The sequence below is a fragment of the Pimephales promelas genome, chromosome 23 (assembly GCF_988280905.1).
Source record: "Pimephales promelas chromosome 23, fPimPro1.hap1.1, whole genome shotgun sequence".
Classification (NCBI taxonomy): Eukaryota; Metazoa; Chordata; class Actinopteri; order Cypriniformes; family Leuciscidae; genus Pimephales; species Pimephales promelas.
In genome coordinates this window covers 1,250,930-1,274,722 of record NC_142791.1, presented here as the reverse complement: position 1 = coordinate 1,274,722, position 23,793 = coordinate 1,250,930, and the positions used below count along the sequence as shown (strand labels likewise).

The following is a 23,793-nucleotide window of genomic DNA, read 5'->3' as shown; positions in this document are numbered from 1 at the left end:
ACAATATTTTAAGTTTGGGGAATAAAGGGTTCACATATAAAAATACTTAGACCGTAATTATTATAGAACTAATTCTACTTTTATGATACAACAATCTTACATTTGGGAGCAATTTAGCAAATAATGGTAAACCAGTACATGCTGTATAGGCTTTTTAAAAATTGCAGGGTAGCCTACATATCTATGCATTAATAAAATAATCTTTTTAACAAAAAGTACACTGAAAACGAAAAATGGTGTTTGTTACCCGCATGTTTCATGTAGGTACAGGGTAAATTGCTCCCAAATGTAAGATTGTTGTATCATGATAGAATAAGTACCCCTTAGTTCTATAATACATACAGGATAAATATTTTTTCTGGTTGTTACCGCTTTATTCCCCAAACTTTACATATTGTTCCCTTACTTACATGCAGGGCCTGTTAACTTTTTCGGCCACCGGCCACTGAAAAATTATATTTTTTTACAAAATATATGTTGCCCTAAGATATTAATGAAATATATGTAGCCCTCAAACCGTATTCACTTTATAGCCTTTAATCCTGTAATTGTGGACAAATGTGGGCACAGAGGACTCAGGTGTGATCCTAATTTTTATTTATTATAAATGTTATATCACTGTCTTCGATAAAGTTTTGTCTATCCATTTATGATGTTTTTTTTTTATTTTGGGGGTATTTTTGAATTTATTTACTTCAAAAAAGTACCATATTTTCTATGTAAATTATGCTTATTTTTACATTTTTTTTAAAAATTTTAACTACATTAAAATATCATTCCAATAAGTTCTTAGTTCTCAGTTTCATGCCCGATCGCGGCGTGTTTTAAATGCGTGTCCGCGCTATTCTCCGACATGCCCGATCGCGGCGTGTTTTAAATGCGTGTCCGCGCTATTCTCCGACATGCCCGATCGCTGCGTGTTTTAAATGCGTGTCCGCGCTATTCTCCGACATGCCCGATCGCGGCGTGTTTTAAATGCGTGTCCGCGCTATTCTCCGACATGCCCGATCGCGGCGTGTTTTAAATGCGTGTCTGCGCTATTCTCCGACATGCCCGATCGCGGCGTGTTTTAAATGCGTGTCCGCGCTATTCTCCGACATGCCCGATCGCGGCGTGTTTTAAATGCGTGTCTGCGCTATTCTCAGACATGCCTGATCGCGGCGTGTTTTAAATGCGTGTCCGCGCTATTCTCCGACATGTTCGCTCGCGCTGTGTTTTAAATCCCTGTCCGCGCTATTCTCCGACATGTCTGTTCGGCGTGGTGTGTTTTAAATCAGTGTCCGCGCTATTCAGAATATGCAAATAAACACACTGTCAGCGAGAGCAGTTCACTCCGTCTGTGCCTAATATTAATGAGAACCTATTATGGTTCTCCCATTATGCCCCCCCCCCCCCCCCACACACACACACACACACACACAGACACACACTCCACTCCACTCAACAAGTAATCAAACGAATTACCGTTTCCCCTGTTACAACGCCGTTCCCGTTAATGATAATAAAATGCGGCTTTAATAAAATGCTGCGATAGAGCGTGTCCGAGAGCGCGCTCAACTGCGCGAGAGAGACCGAGTGTGTCCGAGCATTATATAGTTGTTCGTTTATAAATAAATTACAAATTTAAGCATTAGAATAATCTCTGTAGCCTATTGGTATCATCTGCAACGTTTTAATTAATTGGTTATAGGCTACAAATAAAATCTAAAAAATAACCTACTAACGTTCTGGGAATTCGGGTTCTGAGCACTTCTTGTTAAACTGCTTATCATTTTAATGTTCACTACAATGAGTGTATGTATATTTTTTTATTACGGTATTATTTTTTATTTTTGGTAGGCTACATTTAAGCATAATTTATTTTTCGACTTATTTGTTGGCCAGTTGTGGTCTGTGCAATATTAAATATTAAAAGAACTCCAGGAGCTGAGTGGGACACCCATTTTAAACCATGTTTGATATCTTCAAAATGTTGTAAAATCTCCCTAATAGTTAAAAGGATTTTAATAAGTCCATCCAGAACAAATTACGTGCACCTGCTACTTCTGGCCAACAGATGTCACTCAGTGTAAAGCTTTGAATGGCTGGTTATGAATAGGTGGTCCGGATAGTGTTTATTTTTAAAGCAATATTATAAATCGCTAATATTCCTCTAACAAATATTAGATATAAATGTGTATTTAAAAATATAAATGTGTATTTACATAGCCTATATATATACTGCATATGCTGGTTGATCTAACGACTATAGTGTGGTAAGTGCATTATGCAGCAGATGTGTGTGTGTTTGTGTATATTATATATGTGTGTGTGTGTGTATATATATATATATATATATATATATATATATATATGTGTGTGTGTATCATGTGTGTATTTATTTATCACACAAGTAGAGTCACTAGATGTAATCAATGCATATACATATAAATGTAAATATAAATTTCATTTTTTTTTCCAAACACTGTTTGTACGAATTTATCAATTTATATTCTTGGTTCTAAAAATAAACACTATCCCAACAATCCCTGTGGTGCTCAACAGAGAAACGGATCAAGCTGACTGTGCAGCCATGCGAAAGATCCCACAGCAAAGCACTTTGTAGAGAAAAGGTGACTTCTATTGCAATAATTTGCATGAAATATCATGGGAAAGTGTGCTGAAATGGGCTGAATATTTAAAGTGAGTGGTGACATTCTTCAATAAACATGCAGGAAAGCCCCAGTATTTGGCCCTGCTCTCATATCTGCCTGCCGCAGGGGGTCTGATTGGTTTGCTCTGAGGAATCTGAATGGCACAGCTGATACTGTTGCATGTATCATTCTCCGCTCTTAACTTTGAGATTTCTATTTCCCTAAGCAGAAAATTCTCTCATTTCCCAGAGTGCCCTGATGAATGCATATTATCCCTAAGAAGCGCAGTGATCTGTTAGGCAGCTAACAGATGCACGGCATTAAAAAAAAAGGAGATTTTCAGGAAGTAGAAGATCCACTCATTAATCAAACACAGATGCCGCTGACTGTGGGTCTCCCTCACAGATTAGACTCGTATAACTTGATGCAGTTACTTTTCCTTCATATAGAAAAATACTACTTGACTCCGAATATTTAAAAAAAAATATGAAGTCATTGTAATATCAAATATCAGAGTTTGAACATCAATTTATGTCTGCTTTTTGGATCTGGTATGAGTTTGAGAAAGTTTATTACAACATAAGCAGCATGATCTATGAATGACCTGTTGTGTTTAAGTGAGTTAAGAAATTATTATCTGGTTCAAGAGTTATTATTTGGCATCAGTGGGAGAAGCAATGCTCTTGTTTTCCACAGTAATCTGGTTCTGAGAAACTAGAGCTGCAGTCATTTGATAAACGTCCTATTTGAGCATTTCCATATCAATGAAGTCAGCAGATGTCACACTAACACTGATCTATCCATTCTGCATGCTCACTCAGCAAAGTGAAGCGGAGAAAGGCTCAGAAATACATTGCCTGAATCCATGGGGGTGTCAGAACCCTCGAGGAAAATTAACATACACACCAAATGATGTCTTAGGGTTATGTTAGGGATAAACAATATTATCAGCTCAGTATAAAAACAGAATAACTGGAAAGTCCCCACCACAGAAAAACAGACATTAAGCTCCAGTGTTATTTTGTTGTTGTAATATTGTTGTGTGTTATTGTCATTTTTATTAGTTTACTTTTTTTAATGTCAATATGGTTTGTTTGTTTTTTAAATTAGGATTTAGTTTTTTTTAAAACTAAATGAAATGAAGAAATGTCATCTTGGCAACAAGCTGAAATTACATAAAGGTAAGTCTTTTTATATTTTATTTTAGGTCATGATTATTTTATTTCAAGTAGCATAATGAAAGTATATATTTTTAATGGTTTTATTGTTAGTTAACAATAACCAAGCTCAGCACTGAAAGGTGCAAACAAAGTAAAAACAATTCCAAAATCATTTAAATCGTATTTATCTCTGTGCACGTATTCATTATGTGTGGATGTATGACATTTCCACTAATAACAAGTCGTCGAATCAAAATAACAAACATGACATTTGCTAGAGCCACCAAGACTAGATTTTAGTTCAACTTTGTGAACTATTATGCTTCATTTTAGTTTTAAATACTCGTTTTCTTTTCCATAAAGCCTCTTGGTTGTATGTAAACTTTATAGGGTTCCTGTCAAACGCTGCTAACCAACAGGGGGCGTGGTTTCCATAGATAGGTAGGCGCATATCCCCGCCGGATTGGTTGCCTGACGCTCTCAGCCACGCCCCCTCCTGAGAGGGGCGGGAGCGCGCGCTGAACCCACGTGTGACGCTAGCGCTCCCGGTTCGGTAATATTCCTTGAGCTGGGGCTGCAGTGCCCGTGTGTGTGTGTGTGTATGCGTGTGTTTGGAGTTGGTTGGGCTTTGAGCTATGGAAGCGGACGCGAGTCAAGTCACCTCTGGAAGCCCGAGTGATTCACTACACGACCCGGGGTAAGAAGACGAGACAAGACAAGCGCGCGCGCCCTTGTGTGTATTTGGAGTTTGATTCTGTTTTCAGCGCGCGCGAGCGAGCGAGCGCACGAACGAGCGAGCGAGCGCATGTCCTTCCTCGCGCAGTTCTGCTGATGTTTTAATTGACAGGTCATATCTAAGGCTCATTTCAGCCGGTATACACCTCATGCTGTTCGTAGCTCGCTCTTTATGAGGTATTTACAAGGAAAATGGCCGTTTTGACATCTGGAGTCACTTATACCATTGTTTCTCCTTACAGTAAGATGTTTATCGGTGGCCTCAGCTGGCAAACCTCACCAGGTAAGGATAATTCATTCTGTTTTGGAGTTGTTTTGCGTCATATTCATCCATCGTACCCTTTGTAAGCTGACTGTGTGTATGTGTGTCACTGCGCACAAGGTTATTGTTATTTTCAGTCATCTGACAGACTGACACTAAAGCGAGCGACGCGACAAAACTTAAACGCTCTCGTCATAATCAACGAAGAGTGAAGCGCGCGACCTTCGTTGATTATAACGGCAGCGTGCAGACTTAATCGCGTCGCTCACGTGAAGTGTAGACACGGCGTAACCCTGTTGTGTCCTTGTGTTTGTGTTCAGACAGCCTTAGAGACTATTTCAGTAAATTCGGGGAGATCAGAGAATGTATGGTGATGCGCGACCCCACCACCAAACGCTCCAGGTAAACACACGTGTTTCTGTCTCTGTTTTTATTGACTAAGAGGAAAGCTGATTCATAATGCAATTTGACATTGAGTTAGGACTGTCACTGTACTGCTAGAAAGCGATCCCCTATTTTTTAAATTATATTTTATAAAGACAAAGTACATTTGCACATGTAGGCTATATCAGTATTTGCATTCATAAATCTGCAGCGGAGAGTCCATTGATTACATCCCTATTATAAGCCCATTTTTGTTACGTTTTGAAATGCAAAGTCAAAGCATGAGAGGAATAGTTTCTTAGCAAATGCAAAATTTTCTTTTTGTTTGGAGGCAATTTGGTGTTCACTTATCCAGGATTCGTAGAAGGGGCATAAAAACTTTGCTCTTCTGAGATGTTTTTATAGAATATGATGACGAAAGTGGCTCAGTATTGAAAATAATTTTAAAAATAGGATATTTATGTATTTTTTAAAGCATTATTCTGCAGTTGAAAAGATCTGTATTTTAATATGTAGCACTGGAATGGCATTTGGAACCATATTAAATGAAAAACAAATGCCCTGACTCTGACCTAATTCATTAATAGAAATTTTATTTTTGTTAAGCTGAGCTTCTTATGAGTGTTGCAATTGACCTCTTCCTAATAAAGATAGGCTAAGAACCCATTCAATCTCTTATAAAAGGCATTAACTGATCCCACTGTGCTCAGAACACAATTAATGACTTAAACTGAGGGGGAAAACACATATAAAGTTGAACGGGTGATGAAAAGTGTCTTTAATTTTGATGAGTATAACTTCTATTTATAGTAATAATCTTTCATATTTAGATTTGGGTGGGCTTAAATGGTCACTTAGTATAAATATATCAGACCGGCCAACATTTTTAGACAATGTTTTGTATTTTGTACTACATGTGATACATTATTCAAGGGCACAGGAACAATTGGAAAAGTGTAGCAGCGAAATATCAAGGCATTGAATAGTTATAATTATCTCACAATGAAGTGGAAGTTTCTAAATGTGTCATAATGATTGCAACACCCCTGCCTTCACTGAGCGCATCAACACAATCTTTCTGCCTCTCCTGTGAAATTATCTCCTGACCTTCACTGTGTTTTGTGTTTTTGTTCCACAGAGGGTTTGGCTTCATCACGTTTGCAGATGTTTCCAGTGTAGATAAAGTCTTGGCTCAACCACACCACGAATTAGACTCCAAGACGGTACGTATCGCTTCATAACGCTTGGTTTCTGTAACTGAGAATGCGTTGAAACAGATGTCATTCAGATGAAGTTTTTCCCACAGAATTTTTCATTTCCGTTCCCATTGCTGTGTATTTCCTGCTGCTTTATTAATTTAGTTTTTTTTTTTTTTGGACTGAGAGTTTTGAGGACTGGGATAGTTCACTTTGAAATAAATTTTTGGTATGTTTTAGCTTACCTCAAGGGCATCCGAGATGTCAGGGCGTCCAATTAGGTCAAATCAGTCATATAATGGAGGTCTATGGTCACCACCTCAAAGAGCATGCACAGAGAAGTCCAAATTAAACATGATTTAATGACTCGTAAACGTAAGTACACATTAATGGCCTAAGACATGAAACGAGCGGTTTGTGTGTTTATATAATTTTTACCTCTTGTAATCACAGCCACGTCCAAGTGATCTGATGCCGCGGGCGTTACAAGAAGTAAAACGATATAAACACTGTTCGTTTTCTCTCACAAACCGCTCGGCCATCAATGTGTACTTACATTTACGAGTCATTAAATCATGTTTAATTTGGACTTCTCTGTGCATGCTCTTTGAGGTGGTGACCATAGACCTCCATTATATGACTGACAGACAAGAACGGTTTGACCTAAAAATATCAAAATTGAAACCACTGTGTAAACAGACACCTACATTTTGGATGGTAAGCTAAAACTAACCAAAAGTGAACTATCCCTTTAAACTGGTGTCACCCTGTATCGTATTTTATTTTTTGAAACCAATCGTTTCAAAAAAGTTTTGTGAAGGAGGTACAGAAAATGTTGGCAGGGCCAGTAAAAATGAACAACTTGCCCGTCATTATTTTCCTTTTAGTCCTGCATATGCAGTCGTATAACTCAACACTCTGTGTTTATATAAATTCGGCATCTGTGTAAATGATGTTTAGACTGACGTTCACTCAAGGACTCAGAGCTGAAATGTCATTTCCTTGTTTATATAGGAAATAAGTAAAAGATAGCTGTTATGAACTCATTCTGGATCACCTTTCAGTGACCTGGACTCATGGACATTCACTTTTGCATATTGTAAACTTGCACTCTCCTATATTAGCATTAGCTCACTACTGAAGAGTGTTGAATGAATGAATGAATTTATTTATTTGATCAGGGACAATGCACAAAAAATCATTAATCTAAGAAAGAAGAGATGACATGTGCCAGGTTATAGCAAAAAAAATGCTAGTTTCCGCCTGCAGTCCCTGGACAGGTTGATGGTATGCTTACAACAATTAAAAATTATATTTTTATATTGAAAATGCGAACGTTCATAATGGATGGTTACGTCAGTCAGTGTGCTGGCAGTGACTCTAGTGTGCGTTGATTTCTTTAGTATGTTTAGTTTGTGGGGAAAAAAAACCAAAAACTTAAATGTCAGACAAACTACGCCGAACACCTGGAGCGACTACACCACACGCTGTCTTCATTCTCCAGAAACGCTTGCGTGTCTGATGCTGTCTGTAAATCTGACGGTAATGAATAATTACGACTGGCAGTGAGGTTTCAGGGCTGTGCTGTGTGTCACTCGCGTTCGGCTGAAATCAGATTTCTGTGAGCTTTTTATCGCAGTGGGGGGTTGCTATCTCGTCTCCTGCAATCAGCGCTGAGTTTTGTACAGTGTGCAGGAACAGTAAACGCTTTGAGTGATGTCTTTTTAAAGATCAACTTTTGATGGAGGATCTACCAGGCGTATTTGAAAAATCAGATTTGGCATTTTTAGGGAAGATTTAGGTTGAAAGCTTGTTTTGTTTTTGTAAGAAACGAGTCTCGCTGTTCCTCTTTACACCTGCAGATCGGCATTTAAAACTGGTATAACCGTTCAAATGAATGTCCTGTGATTTGGATTTCTAAAATAGTAAAAATTAGGGCTGTCAAACGATTAATCGCGATTAATCGCATCCAAAATAAAAGTTTGTGTTTACATAATATATGTGGGTGCACTGTGTATAATTATTATATATATAAAGACACACATGTGAGTATATATTTAAGAAATATTTTCATGTATATACTGTATAGATTTATATATAATTTATATTATATATAAATATAAATATTTTATATATAAATAATATTTTTTCTTAAATATAGATGCATGTGTGTGTGTGTATTTATATATATATACAAAATAATCATACACAGTGCACCCACATATATTATGTAAACACACTTTTATTTTGGATGCGATTAATCACGATTAATCGTTTGACAGCCATAGTAAAAATAAATGGAAACACTTTACTTGAAGGGGTGTGCATAAGACTGACGTGACGCCTTCATAACCATGACATGACATATGTTGGGTTTATGCATGTTTGACAACTATCATTTAGTGTCTTTCGCTCAATAATGACTTTTTTAAATGCAAATATGACATTGTTTAAGATGTCTTTATGACATCTTGACATAAACCAATACATCATAACCTGTCAGTGTCTTTGTCGTGACAACTTGACATTAAAGGGATAGTTCACTTTGAAATTAATTTCTGGTATGTTTTATCTTACGTCAAGGGCGACCAAGATGTAGGTGTCTTTGTTTCCGACATAGTTTCACTTTCGATATTTTTAGGTCAAACCGTTCTTGTCTGTCAGTCATATAATGGAGGTCTATGGTCACCACCTCAAAGAGCATGCACAGAGAAGTCCAAATTAAACCTGATTCAATGACTCATAAATGTAAATACACTCATTGATGGCCTAAGACACGAAACGAGTGGTTCGTGTGAGAAAACGAACAGTTTTTATATAGATTTTACCTCTTGTAACCACAGTAATCTGAGGGCGTGGGCGCTTTGTGGCCGTGGTTAAAAGAGGTAAAAACGATATAAATACTGTTCGTTTTCTCACTCAAACCGCTTGTTTCGTGTCTTAGGCCATCAATGTGTACTTACATTTACGAGTCATTAAATCATGTTTAATTTGGACTTCTCTGTGCATGCTCTTTGAGGTGGTGACCATAGACCTCCATTATATGACTGATAGGCATAAACGGTTTGACTTAAAAATATCAAAATTGAAAATACTGTGGAAACAAAGAAACCTACATCTTGGATGCTATTGAGGGAAGCTAAAATGTATCAAAAATTAATTTCAAAGTGAACTATCCCTTTAAATAAAATTAAACTGTCATGTGGTTGGCTTTGACATTGACTGTGTCATGAATATTTTCCGTGACTAATTGAATTTGTCATTAAAAAGTTATAATGTCTTCATGACAGCCATTGTCAAAACCAACCACCTGACAGTTTAATGTGATGTTAACCAATAAAGCTAGGTGCTTTCTTAAGTTTGATCATTAATCTGCTATGTCATGTTTATGACAGGTTGTGTTGTCTTAATCTTACCCCCCATGTCATCCAAGATGTCCACGTCTTTCTTTCTTCAGTCGAAAAGAAATGAAGGTTTTTGATGAAAACATTCCAGGATTTTCTCCATATAATGGACTTCAATGGGGACCAAACGGTTCAAGGTCCAAATGAGAGTTTCAGTGCAAACTGTTCAAAGGGCTTTAAACAACACCAGATGATGAATGAGGTTCTTTGCACTTTTCCTGGTCTTCATGTGACTGAAATCTTCTACAGTATGGTTATTTTGAGCATGGACGACTTTACAAATGCAATGTGTTTGACTTCCAGCTGAAGTGGTTTTACGGTAGTAATCCAAACACAAAATGCTTTGAGCCTCTTTATACTTGCATGTAGCACTGACCGCTTGTGATAGGATCAGCCAAAAAGGATGTTAATACCAGATGTAAACCACTATCTGAAAGCAATAAAAGGCTACTAACACATTAAACTGCAACTGCTGAGATGGGAGAAGCTCATCTGGAAATACACAGGACTTTATTTACACAATGTGTGCTCGAGTCTAAATTACACAAACGCTGTCTTATGTTTGGTTTAAGTTTTTTTTTTTTTTTTTTGTCTGACAATGGCTAGGTTTTGCTTCTGTTTTGATAAATCCAGTACCAGCAACAATGGCAATCATTTTTTTTGGTCTAATAGGCCTAATAAGTGATGACCTCTACTAGTGTCCTGACCCCATTTATTGATTTCTAATCCGAACTCTAAACCTGAATCAGATTGTTTTGTGTTTAGACCCACAAATGTTGCTCAATTTACCAGAATAGGATGTTTGCTCTCAGGCTGTATGGAGAAAGACTCCTAATTTCAAAGCATAATATTGTTTCTGCGCACACAGGGTTGTTTCTATAGGGGTTGATTCGTTCAAGCCACAGGCTAATTGTTAAAACGAATCGCTACATGAAATTCATCACAGAGAAGGTTCCCATACCTGTTACCGAATCCATCTCTCTAATTGACCTGATTTGGGGAGATAACGATCACAGCTCAGTCGAATGAGAATAAAAGGGAGTGAATCGACATATCTGTATTTAAAATGTGCCGCATATACTGTACATTATATGAAACTGTGTTTTATTTAGAAAGGCTCTGTGTCTGTAATGATACACTTATGTGCTGCAGAGCCCTCGGGCAAACGTTCAAAACTACACTAGGAGTTTTGCTTCAATCTAAAGCCTTTGCCTTGCTGAACATGGACAAGTAATTTCCTGCAAGAGCCCAATTTCGATCTGTTTATGTTTTTCCTCTTGACTACGTCTGCCTGTATGAGATTGTTTGAAACTCCTCTTCATAAGAGGCCGTATTAAGGCAAGACGGTGTGACACTGGAGCATGAAATAGTTTCTCTGATAATTCTTTCTGTCTGCAGATTGAACACAAACTGAAATTAACAAGATGACAAGCCAAAGAGTTAATGGCTTTGTTCCAGGTGTTGATGATTTGTATGAACGGGTTGTTTTAACCCAATTTTGGGTCAAATATGGACTAACACCACCCATTGGGTTACATTTTTAAATTGCATTTTTAACCCAATGTTTGAGTGTCCATATTTGACCCAAATGAATTTTTGGTATTTACGTTTTTATTTAATATGTTGTTCAACCCCGTAAGACCTTCATTCATCTTAAGAACGCGAATTAAGATATTTTTGATGACATCTGAGAGCTGGATCACTCCTCCATACTAGTCCATAGGCTTCTTGACTTGAGGGATTGAAACTTGCCGGCCTCAAAGTTATTAAAGGAGTAGTTCACTTTTAAAAAAGCTTTTACTGATAATAATTCACTCGCCCCCATGTCATCCAAGATGTCCATGTCTTTCTTTCTTCAGTCGAATAGAAATTAAGGTTTTTGATGAAAACATTCCAGGATTTTTCTCCATATAATGGACTTCAATGGGGACCAAACGGTTCAAGGTGCAAATGAGAGTTTCAGTGCAAACTGTTCAAAGGGCTTTAAACGATTCCAGTTTTATAAGCTTTTATAAGCGTTTGTGACTCTCCTGTTCGAACTCGTTCATTTCGTTTGTTGAATGAACCAAATGACACGAAAAATATTTGTTCATTTTGATGAACGAGTTCGAACAGGAGAGTCACGAACGCGCATCACAGAACAGAGCAAGGCGACCATTTGTGCTTATAAAACTTAAACTTTGTTATTTATTTATTAAATGGCCGATCGTTTCGCTTGATAAGACCCTTATTCATCATCTGGAATCGTTTAAAGCCCTTTGAAGCTGCACTGAAACTGTCATTTGGACCCCATTGAAGTCCATTATATGGAGAAAATCCTGGAATGTTTTCATCAATAACTTTAATTTCTTTTCGACTGAAGAAAGAAAGACATGGACATCTTGGATGAGATGGGGGTGAGTAAATTATCGGTAAAAGTTTTTTTTTTAAAAATGAACTACTTAAAAATCAAACGACAAGAACACTTTTTGTGCGCAAAAACGAACATAAATAGCGACTTTATTTCAACTATTCACTTCCTTCTCTATGGGCCGCTAGTCAGTTAACGTAGTGTGATTGCGTAGAGCTACGTCACACGTAGGCTCACTATTGGCCGACGCTGGTCATGTGTGTGATGTACAACAACAGATGATGCGCTGTTAAACTAGCAACCTGACTCGAGGCTCAGAGAGAAGGAAATGAATAGTTCAAGTAAAGTTATTTTGTGTTTTTTGCGCACAAAAAGTGTTCTCGTCACTTTATAAAGTTAAGATTGAGCCACTGTGGTCACTTGGACGATGTCTTTAATGACTTTTCGAGGCCGGCAAGTTTCAATCCCTCAAGAAGCCTATGGACTAGTATGCAGGAGTGATCTTAATATCTTAAATATCTTAATTCATGTTCTGAAGATGAATGAAGGTCTTACGGGGTTGGACAACATGAGGGAGAGTAAATACTGACCGAATTTTTTATTTTTAGGTGAACTGTCCCTTTAAAACAACCGAGTGTAGAGTATGAAAGAGTGTATTAAATGTAGGTGTGGATAACTGCATTCAAATATGACTTTGCTTTTCTAATCCTCATTCTCTCTTTCTTTCTGTTTGTGCACAGATTGATCCCAAGGTCGCCTTTCCTCGACGCGCCCAACCCAAGGTCAGAATTGTATTTAGCTTTTTTGGCGTTTGCGCTAACATTTTTCATATTGTTTTTGTTTCGTGCAGATCATGTGGAATATCAATTATGTGGTTGGTCAGTGATGCGTGTGTTAGGGATGCACCGAATATTGCATTTTGCAATAAAAGTGCATTTTCGGTTTTCGGCCGAAAGACTTTTATCACCGAAACAATACGGCCGAAATGTTGTGATGACGCAAACAGAAAACGCGACCTGCACGTGCTTGTCTGAAGCAACATGTCTGCGGTGTGGACGTATTTCAGTGCATCTGAACCCGCGAGGAGACGAAGCCTCGTTTATCCAACTATATCGCCGTTGGGATGACTCAAGTAACTGTCCTCTAACCAGGAATCGGTGAGAAGAAGAAAGATTAACACATGACGAGGTTTATTTTTTAGTATTCCACCACCAATACAAAAAAATCATGTTAAACCCAGTAAACCCTGAGATTATTACTTGTGACATTACAAAAAAATATGTATGTATAGAACTAAATTAATGCTCCCTTAAATATTTTCTACATTCACTAAACATGTTTCATGTACATTTGTATTAAACATGGACTTTGTTCAGTTAAAAAGATACATTTTTAAAATGCACCTAATTTAGACGTGTAAACTGGGTGCTGGTGTGATGAGAAGTTCGCGCTCGGCGCTCGACATTTCATTTTAAAACCTTTCTGCAGGCCACTAGATTATTATTTAATGTACACACGAGTGGGGTCAAAAAATATTTGTTTGAATTTTATTTTATACTCTGCATCGTGCTAAATAAATATTTGCACAATTTGTAATTGATTTATTCTTTGAAAATATATTTTAATTATAAATAAATTATTTAATAGTTATTTTAATAAATTAATTATTTATAATTATAATAAATGTAATTTATATTAATTTATGCAATTGCAATGCCTTGATTTGAGTAAAGTTTGCACACAGTCATAACCATAAATGCAATGATACTAATAATTGGCATAATTTCTTTCGGCGTTTCGAAAAAAAAACTCTTTTTCGGTTTTCGGTTTCGGCCAAGAATTTTCATTTCGGTGCATCCCTAGCGTGTGTGTCCATCTGAAGTGATTTTCAGGGATTTGTGACTAGTGCTATCAGTTGTCAGTGTGTCCGTCTCTGTTGTGCTAATGCAGTTCTTCCTCTTTACTCTGTAAATTGGTCTGAAGCTCAAAGTGTCCGCCCAATGCCGTACACTCTGGCAGGTGCTTTCTTTTTTTGTCCCACAACAAACACCGATCGATAATGGATTTTTTTTCCTTTGGTTTTGAGTGCCTCAGATTAGTTTTTTCTGTGTTGAATGGCTCAGGTCTTCAAAGTCTGTTGGCATGCATTTCCAAAATTTCCAGACAGTTCTTTCCCCTTCTTTATTTGCCAGTTTCGGCCTCTTAACCTTTTCTTTTTCAACATCAAGAACGGCTCAGACGTTCCCCCCTCCTCGGATCCCTGGATTCCTGTTGAAACAAAGAAAATGCTTTTTGCTCCGAGGCAGCCGTGTTATTTATGTTTTATTTTTTTTGGACCCCCTAAACAATATGAACTCCCCTGCAGACGGCAGGTTATGAGAAGTGAATTGTCAATTTCTCTCTTGTATCCTAGCATATGTCCTTTTTCTTACACCACAAAGATGGATAAAGAATAATGTGCTGTTTTTTGTGTGCCGAAAGAACTGTATTTATTTAACACGGATTTTAAGGCAACGGGATTAAGGCAGATCTATTGGCTTTTTTTGTACATGTAAAATTGATTTTAGACCGCAAGCAGCTAATCGTACTTGTCACACATCTTGCCTGAACGGTAGTGCTCATGTTTATTTCTCAGTGTGAGGTCCAGACATTTTTTTACAAGATTGCAGCTCTCCTGTTGTTTATGGACCTTTCTTTGGAGGTTTGTATTTAGGTTAAGAGAAATGTTATCATCTGTTTAGATTGAGAGTTACAGATGGGTGTGGTGACATTAGGTTTTGGGGTTGTAATTCCCTTGTGATGTCATTTACACTTGCAGTGTTGTTCCTAGCTGTTGTGTTTTGCGTAACATGGATGATGGGCTGTTCTCAGAAATGAGCTTGTCTTTGGTAGCCAAAGTGACCGTTTTCTCCGGAGATTTTCTCCAGCCAACATTTGTTGCCGCCGTTTATGCCAACAGATTATGGCGTGTCCCGACATGATTTTAATTGCCACTGGGACCGTGGCCTCTTGTGTCGTTAAAAGAGCTTTGAAAGCTTATGGAAATGGAAGCTAGTCACGAGTCTCTTCAGAAGAGGTGACCAGCGTGGTTAATGTTTTCCTGTCTGCCTCATTAGCATGTGTGCACTGAGAACTGCCACTCAGCTTTAAGTTCAACTCATGTGACGTCCATTTTTAAAGGTGCTATATGTAGTTTTTAGCGGCACCTATTGGTGATGTTTCAGATTGCAACCAATTTTTACAAGAGCACTCGTACACGGCCACACTGAGACTTTACACACACCGGAGAATGCTGGAAACTCATGTAAACTCGCACTGCAACGCTACAATTATCAGCTGGACTGAACTAATGCTACCATGCTAACGTTACATCTGTGCTGTTATCTAGCATAAGTCATTTCACTAACTATTGGTGTATCTTTCACAAACAGCAATGTCAACATCGGTGAGTGTATAATAGAGCCAGACCGATATTATCGGCCGATATTAGGCGTTTTCCATAATATCGGTATCGGCAGTTAAAATGGCCGATAAATGAATATTTAAAAAATAAAATAAAAACGGACGAAACACGCTTCAATCATCTCTCCTTGGCCTGTTATATTGACAATGTATGTTTTACAATTTGCAGTATGATGTTATCTATTGTTAAATTATGGCTCATCATAGACTAGCTAACCACAAAGCTAGCTAATGCCAATATCATCAGTGGAAGACCGCTAACGTTAACATTAATGAGCTTGGAAACCACAATGAACTTTTTCTGCCTAAATAAAGTAATGATTACTGTATTTATATCTCTAGTTACAGTCCCTGCATTGTAAAATGTAAGTTATACTTGCGAGGAGTGAACATTTAGACATAGAGAAAAAGTATCAAACGTATCTTGTGCAGAAAAGTTAGCTTTTCTTTTACACGTGTGTGAAATCCAACAATATTTAATAAAAAGAAATATCGGGCGATATATCGGATTTTAAAACCCAAAAATATTTGTATCGGTATCGGCCTTCAAAATCCTTTATCGGTCGGGCTCTAGTGTATAATATGTGATGCGATCTGGGAAAACCCGTCGGATGTCGCGTTGGTACGTTTTCAGTAAAGTCTAAATATAGATTGAATGTCCGTTTTTTTGTAAAAATTTGTTTTTTATTAAATTATTATTCTATAACATCTTGTTTATCATCTCTGAATATAACTTGGGAAAATTCATTAGTTTAGTGCAGAAAAATAGCGATTAATAATGTCCAGCTGAAAAGACTGTGAAAAGACAAATCTCCCGTTTAGCTACAAAACACTACAAAGACAGTTCACCTATCAAAATAAACAACATAACAGAATAAAATCCACTCCTGGTTGAACTACAACGGCACACAAGTTTTTATTTATTTATTTTTATCCGGCGTTATCGTGGGTATGATGCGTTTGAAGTTTGAAGCTGCTCGTCTAAAAGATCTTGCTCGCCTCTCAAATCGTCCAATTTCAAAACGGTTTTCACAGGATGAATTTTGAGTTCGTAAGCTTTCGAATGAGACCTAATCTATGATGATTAGTAAAATATGTGATATTAAAAAAAGGCAATAAAAAAGGAAGCGCCAGTCGTCCCGCTAGCAGGACGTGACCGTTAATTAAACCTTTTTTTCTCAAAATTTTGTTTCTAAAAATCATAGCGATCAGCCGACTTCAGATAACCGTAACTTTTGTTACAGATAACCGATAAAATAAATAAAAACAGATTTGGAAAGGGCTTGAATCCAGCTTAAATATGGTATCAAAACCTCTAATATGTCAAATTTCACCATGTGGTGGGTTTTCCCAGATCGCATCACATATGATAACGAAAACGGTCAGATTGAACAATTTCAGTGTAACAGTAAGATCGTGGGAAATAACTAGGGATGCACCGATATGAAAATTTTAGCCGATACGATAACCGATAATTCTTTATATTTGAAAGCCGATAACCGATATATCGGCCGATTAAACTTAAATCCAAATTTTTATCTAATTTTTGAGAGCCTGATTACAAATACAAAAGTCTCACAATTAAATCCATGTCCCAAGCGCACAATTATAATGATGTTCTCATTATAGTGTTGAATAGCCGATATGACAGATTTGCGCTGCACATGTTGTACCGAACCGTATTTTCATTTTTTGAAGAGATTTCAATCATATTTCAAGAAATTCAAAAACATAAACAGTTCTCAACAAGTGTCTCAGCTGAAGGGAACAATACATTATTTATCGGCTTTAATACATCGGCCACATTTTCTTACCAGGACGATAACGATAACATTAAAAATGAACATATATCGGCCGATACCGATACGCTGGCCGATATATATCGTGCATCCCTAGAAATAACATTACTGTACTGAACGTGTCTGGAAATGTGTATTATAGACAATATGATAGTCGTGGATGAGTGACGTTAGACAGTAGATCTACTACATAAAATAAAAGTTACATCCTAAATAGAGCCCGACCGATAAAGGATTTTGAAGGCCGATACCGATACAAATATTTTGGGGTTTTAAAATCCGATATTCCGATATATCGGCCGATTTTTTTTTTTTTTTTTTTTTTTTTCATTAAATATTGTTGGTTTTCACACACGTGTAAAAGAAAAGCTAACTTTTCTGCACAAGATACATTTGATACTTTTTCTCTATGTCTGAATGTTCACTCCTCGCAAGTATAACTTGACCGTAAGTAGAGATATGCTAGTTATAAATACAGTAATCATTACTTTATTTAGGCAGAAAAAGTTCATTGTTGTTTCCAAGCTCATTAATGTTAACATTAGCGGTCTTCCACTGATGATAGTGGCATTAGCTATAGCTTTGTGGTTAGCTAGTCTATGATGAGCCATAATTTAACAATAGATAACATCATACTGAAAATTGTAAAACATACATTTTCAATATAACAGGCCAAGGAGAGATGATTGAAGCACGTTTTGTCCATTTTTATATTATTTTTTAAATATTCATTTATCAGCCATTATAACTGCCGATACCGATATTTTGGAAAATGCCTAATATCGGCCGATATATCGGTCTGGCTCTAATCCTAAAGCACCTACTTTTTGTTCTTTTGTGTTCATTTCATGTCTCATATACAGTATGTTGTACTAGTTCACCTTGCTATTTCATTACAGGTTACTATTATTTATTTCAGCATATCTGAAAACTTGTAATTTATCACAATAAAAATAGCAGAGGTCTCTCCATAATTGATAAAGTTGATTGACATGATTCATTGTTATAATTAATTGACAGCACTGTAATAATCTGTGGTTTCATGCATGTAGGTGTGCTGAACGCTGTTACTGGAAACTCCCGAGTTGAAATAAATGGAAAGTAGTTATGCGAGCAGTCCATAAGTGTTTGTCATTGCGTGGGTGTTTGAATCAAGATTGCAATCTTTTAATGATTAATAATCGTACTTCTCTACATTTAGTTCGCAGTTTGGATGTTCTTCTTTTCTTTATTTTTTTTTTTCAAGAACTATATCTATTTTTGCTTTCACTATGATTATCACTCAAAATGATATTTAAATGCACATTAAAGATTAAAGCACATAATCTACCTGAAATGATCATTGGCATACTTTGCATGTTCTTGTTCCAGCCACATATGTATGGATGTTGCGGCTGGTTTGGGCAAAAACATGATGCATTTGCGCCTGGTTAGGCGTAAGAAGTTGTTCATGAACTTTCCAGTCTTCCTGTTTTTCCCCTTTATAACCAATAAAGTGCGCAGAAAATGACTGCTGACCTCTATTTTTCCTCATCAGTGCTTTTACTCTCTCTTTGAGTCATTTTCTTGAACGGGACTCCTGCAGTTGTTGCATGCATGATCTTACAGTTTTGTGAGTGAAACTCTCAGTTCTGTTTCCATCTAAATAAAGTCAGAAAACACCCTGAAGTGTAAACTCAGCCCTCCAGCAGTGCTTGTGTCTGGCTCGTGTGGGTTTTAGTTAAGAAAAGAAATGCACTTTAAAAATGGCTCTGGAAAGCAGACGGGACGCCCATCGACTTTTTCACAGAAAACAAGAAACAATCCGATATCTGGCAAAGGCAGCCTGGATCATCGAGAGAGAAAAGTCAATCAATCAGCGCTGAGTTGATGGGATCACGGTATTAGGACACCTCACTTCTCACCTCGTGTCAAAAAAAGATCGTAACGGCTGCAAACAGGCGATGGGCTGAGGGTGTAGTAGCTTCTGGGCCTGTGGAAGAGTGATTGCAGATTGTTGATCGTATAGGAGAATATAAATAAAGTGGATGAGCGCAGTTGGAGCCGTGGCTTTAGTGGTTAGCCATTTTTATTTTTAGGTTAACTGTAACGTGGCTTGGAGGCGGTGGAGATTTTGAATGACTAATTAATCAAACACAACTAAATAAACAAAACACTACAGCCCCTAAAGGACGACTGCAGCATAAACTAAAACAAATCTAAATCATAAAGTCCCAGGCATGGGACTTCAAATGTTGCGTGCGCTCAAAATGATGTGTGTGTGCTATTTATGAAACGTAAACTAGTGGTCGACCGATATGGGTTTTTTGATTGCCGATATCTGAGAGAGCTGGGTGGCCGGTGACCGATATAAAGCCGATATTTTTTTTTTATTTATATATAAAAAAATTATGTATTTAATATATTTTTTTTATTTATATATTTTAAAAAAATCTTTAAAATCTCGCAGTAACACGTTTATGCGGCCACAAATGCACACCAGTCAAAATAAAAGTCCCACTTTTAACACGTCAGCCAATCAGAAAAACTTATCGGCCAATGCCGATATTTAAAAAATGGCTAATATCTGCCGATATATCCGATATAAAGCCGATATTTATTTTTTTTATTTATATATATATAAAAAAAAATATGTATTTAATATATTTTTTATTTATATATTTAAAAAAAATCTTTAAAATCTCACAGTAACACGTTTATGCGGCCACAAATGCACACTTGCTCGGCACCGCCCGTCAAAATAAAAGTCCCACTTCCAACACATCAGCCAATCAGAAAAAATTATCGGCCGATGGCGATATTTAAAAAAATGCCAAAATTAAAGCCGATATTTATTTTTTTATTTATATATAAACATTTATGTATTTAATATATTTTTAATTTATATATTTAAAGAAAATCTTTAAAATCTCGCAGTAACACGTTTATGCGGCCACTAATGCACACTTGCTCGGCACCGCCCGTCAAAATAAAAGTCCCACTTCCAACACATCAGCCAATCAGAAAAACTTATCGGCCGATGGCGATATTTAAAAAATGCCAAAATTAAAGCCGATATTTATTTTTTTATTTATATACAAAAAAATTATGTATTTAATATATTTTTTGTTTATATATTTTTAATAAAATCGTTAATCTCGCAGTAACACGTTTATGCAGCCACAAATGCACACTTGCTCGGCACCGCCCGTCAAAATAAAAGTCCCACTTCCAACACATCAGCCAATCAGAAAAACGTATCGGCCGATGCCGATATTTAAAAAATGCCAAATATCGGCCGATATATCGGTCGATATAAAGCTGATATTTATTTTTTTATTTATATATAAAAAAAATATGTATTTAATATATTTTTTTATTTATATATTTTTAAAAAAAATCATTAATCTCGCAGTAACACGTTTATGCAGCCACAAATGCACACTTGCTCGGCACCGCCCGTCAAAATAAAAGTCCCACTTCCAACACATCAGCCAATCAGAAAAACGTATACATCGGCCGACCCCTAACATAAACGAGGCGTGAATATGTGCGCACTGTACGGACACTCTAGACCGTTCATAGTACGCACTTTTACTGGAGTGAGCAAGGTAAACAGAATCATTTCTACAGTTTTACATCTGGTATACACATCTAAATTAAATATACCATCCTCATTAATGTTGTTAAAGCGATACTTCAGGAATTAGCATTAAGCTTTGTATTAGTAGAAAACCTGTACTATTTTCGAATTACCGTGCTTTCCCCCCCTCATATCCCCCTGAGACGAGAGATTTATGTGTTTTTGTTTTGTCTGGAAAAAAAACTCATTTTGTGTCATCGGAGGACTTCCAAAATTCCACTTATATGTAAATATGCTGTTTAACTGATTAGTAATGCATGTAAGAAGTTTTTCATACCTTATGAATATCATCATTCTGCTCTAATAAGATGCTACAGTTTTGTGTCGCTGCTGTACCAGGATTATAAAGGCCATTCAGATGAAAACAGGTGTGCAATGAATCTAGACGAGATAAAAGTGAAGGACAGTTGGCTTTTCACTCTCATTCTGGCATGTAATAATACCACAGTGCTGCTGTCCCACTCTGAACTGGTTTGAGTTATAGTTGTCATCATGCCAGACAAACATTTACATGCAATGTAAAACCAGCAATCCAGAGAGACCGAGATGATTTGCCTGTATGGTTACTCATTTCTCTCTCTTTGTGTCTCATTTTTATTTCAGTAGTCATGCTGTGATCTTGCTGTGGCCCTTTTCATCTGGTGTGTGTGTCAGTGTATTGTGCTATTCTAGTAATGTATTTTGGAGCTGTGACTGTTATTATAACCATGAGACCAATGGCTATAGTTGAACACCTTCATTTACGCGCTATTAAATTATTTTTTACAAACATTTTTATCATAGAGAATGTTTAAATACTAATATCAGCTTATGAGGGAAACGGAGGTGGAGTTGTTGCTTCGGAGGCTGAGAGCTGGAGATGATTCGGGAGAGGTCTGTGGCCCTTTACCGATCAGATCGCCCAAAAATGAAAATTCTGTCAGTATTTACTCACCCTCATGTTGTTCCAACCCCGTAAGACCTTCGTTCATCTTCGCAACACAAATTAAGATATTTAAGATATTAAGATCGCTCCTGCATACAGTCCATAGGCTTCTTGAGGGAATGACTCTTGCTGTCCCCGAAAAGTCATTAAAGACATCGTTAAAATAGTCCAAGTGACTACAGGGGCTCAATCTTAACTTTATCAAACGACGAGAACACTTTTTCTGCGCTAAAAACAACAAAAATAACGACTTTATTTCAACTATTTGTTTATTTCTCCCTCTGCTCGAGTCAGGTTACTAGTTTAATAGCGTAAGCTTCTGTTATTGTACGTCACACGCATCACACACATGACCAGCGTCGGCCAATAGTGAGCCTACGTGTGACGTAGCTTTACGCAATCACACTCCGTTAACTGACTACAGGCCCATGGAGAAGGAAGTGAATAGTTGAAATAAAGTCGTTATTTTTGTTTGTTTCGTCATTTGATAAAGTTAAGATTGAGCCACTGTAGTCACTTGCACTATTTTAACGATGTCTTTTGATTGTAACGATGATTTTTACTGTATGCAGGAGTGATCTTAATATCTTAAATATCTTAATTTCTGTTGCGAAGATGAACGAAGGTCTTACGGGGTTGGAGCGACATGAGGGTGAGTAAATACTGACCGAATTTTCATTTTTGGGTGAACTAACCCTTTAATGTTGGGCTGAGGAACGTAAGTCGTGTTGGGAATAACATGAGGGTGGGTCGCTTTATCGCTTTAAGGCTATGCTGGCACAGGAACCGCAACTCCTGTTCGATGGTCCCCTCAGACGTCATTGTGCTCTAAGAGGTGGTGTTGTGCAGAGAACCAGTCTAAGGATTTAATATCTCTGGGAAAGACTGTGGCTTGTGGTTTGAGATGTTTGAGAAACCCCAGTATGCCCCCAACACCACATGGAAAGAGGAAGCGCCTCCAAACAGAGTTTTAGAGCAATTACACCCCGATCAATAGAGAGAGAGCAGCAATAACAGGACATTTCCACAACAGCAGGAGGGCACACAGAGAGAGGCTGATATCCGGCTGCTGGATTTGGGTTTATTAGATGGAGACAGGGGGTTTAAGCCAAGATTTTGTCTCTCTCTCTCTCTCTTCTTTATTTTCTGAGGACGTCTCTGTTGTTCAGAGGCTTTTATTTGTGCTATGAGAGACAGGAATACATTGCAGGCTGCTCTGGGCAGAGCCACAGGGTGATTGTCTTTTGACAAGTATCCTATATCTTATCGCAGCTCTTAAATTCATGGAGGGCAAAACATGGTTTTGTTTTGTGCCACTATTTGTTTGAGCGAATGATGCTGGATTTCTGAAATAATCTGTTCTTTCTGTTTTCACATGGCGTTTCTTAACCATAACTAAGGCTCTATCACCCAAAGTCTGAGACCAAAAACACTGAACTTCTGAAGTTTCTGATGTGTTAGGGTGCAGTCACATTTACTGGATGTGAATTTTCATGGCGTAAATCAAGTCTACACAATTGGGATTTTCCCATGCATATTCGAATGATAAAGCTGCTTGGTTTATGATTGACTATTTATATGTAATCGGCATGTCCATGTTTTCAAGCTGTGAAACTTTCTTGTTCTCTCCTGTTCTTCTGAGAAGAGGTTCAGTTTTCCTGTCTTGCAGGAGTGCTGCCTTAATTAAATCAGTTGGTCTAACGGATTAATTAGTCTGGCTGGACGTTTGCTCATTCGGTCCTGGGAGGATTGGAGAACTATGGCTGAATGATCGATGTGGAATCAGGTCGCTCTGTAAACTCTCTGCCCTCTCATTCGCTCATACTTTCTCTCTGTTTAACAGGTTTAGGCTGCAAATCAA

The 23,793-nt window shown here is 37.3% G+C and overlaps 1 protein-coding gene across 2 annotated transcripts in view; it reads left to right on the top strand.

The window, feature by feature from the left end:
* Positions 1–4,309: 4,309 nt before the first annotated feature.
* msi2a (musashi RNA-binding protein 2a) overlaps positions 4,310–23,793 on the top strand; it is a 225,030-nt gene continuing 205,546 nt past the window's right edge. Inside the window, exons 1-5 of one of the 2 annotated variants that reach the window (XM_039675722.2) lie at positions 4,310–4,490; positions 4,771–4,811; positions 5,111–5,192; positions 6,313–6,397; positions 12,865–12,906. In XM_039675722.2, coding sequence (XP_039531656.2) covers positions 4,429–4,490; positions 4,771–4,811; positions 5,111–5,192; positions 6,313–6,397; positions 12,865–12,906 — 312 coding nt within the window. In that variant the 5' untranslated portion in view covers positions 4,310–4,428. The remainder of the gene's footprint in view (positions 4,491–4,770; positions 4,812–5,110; positions 5,193–6,312; positions 6,398–12,864; positions 12,907–23,793) is intronic. The other variant, XM_039675723.2, reaches the window with a different exon arrangement.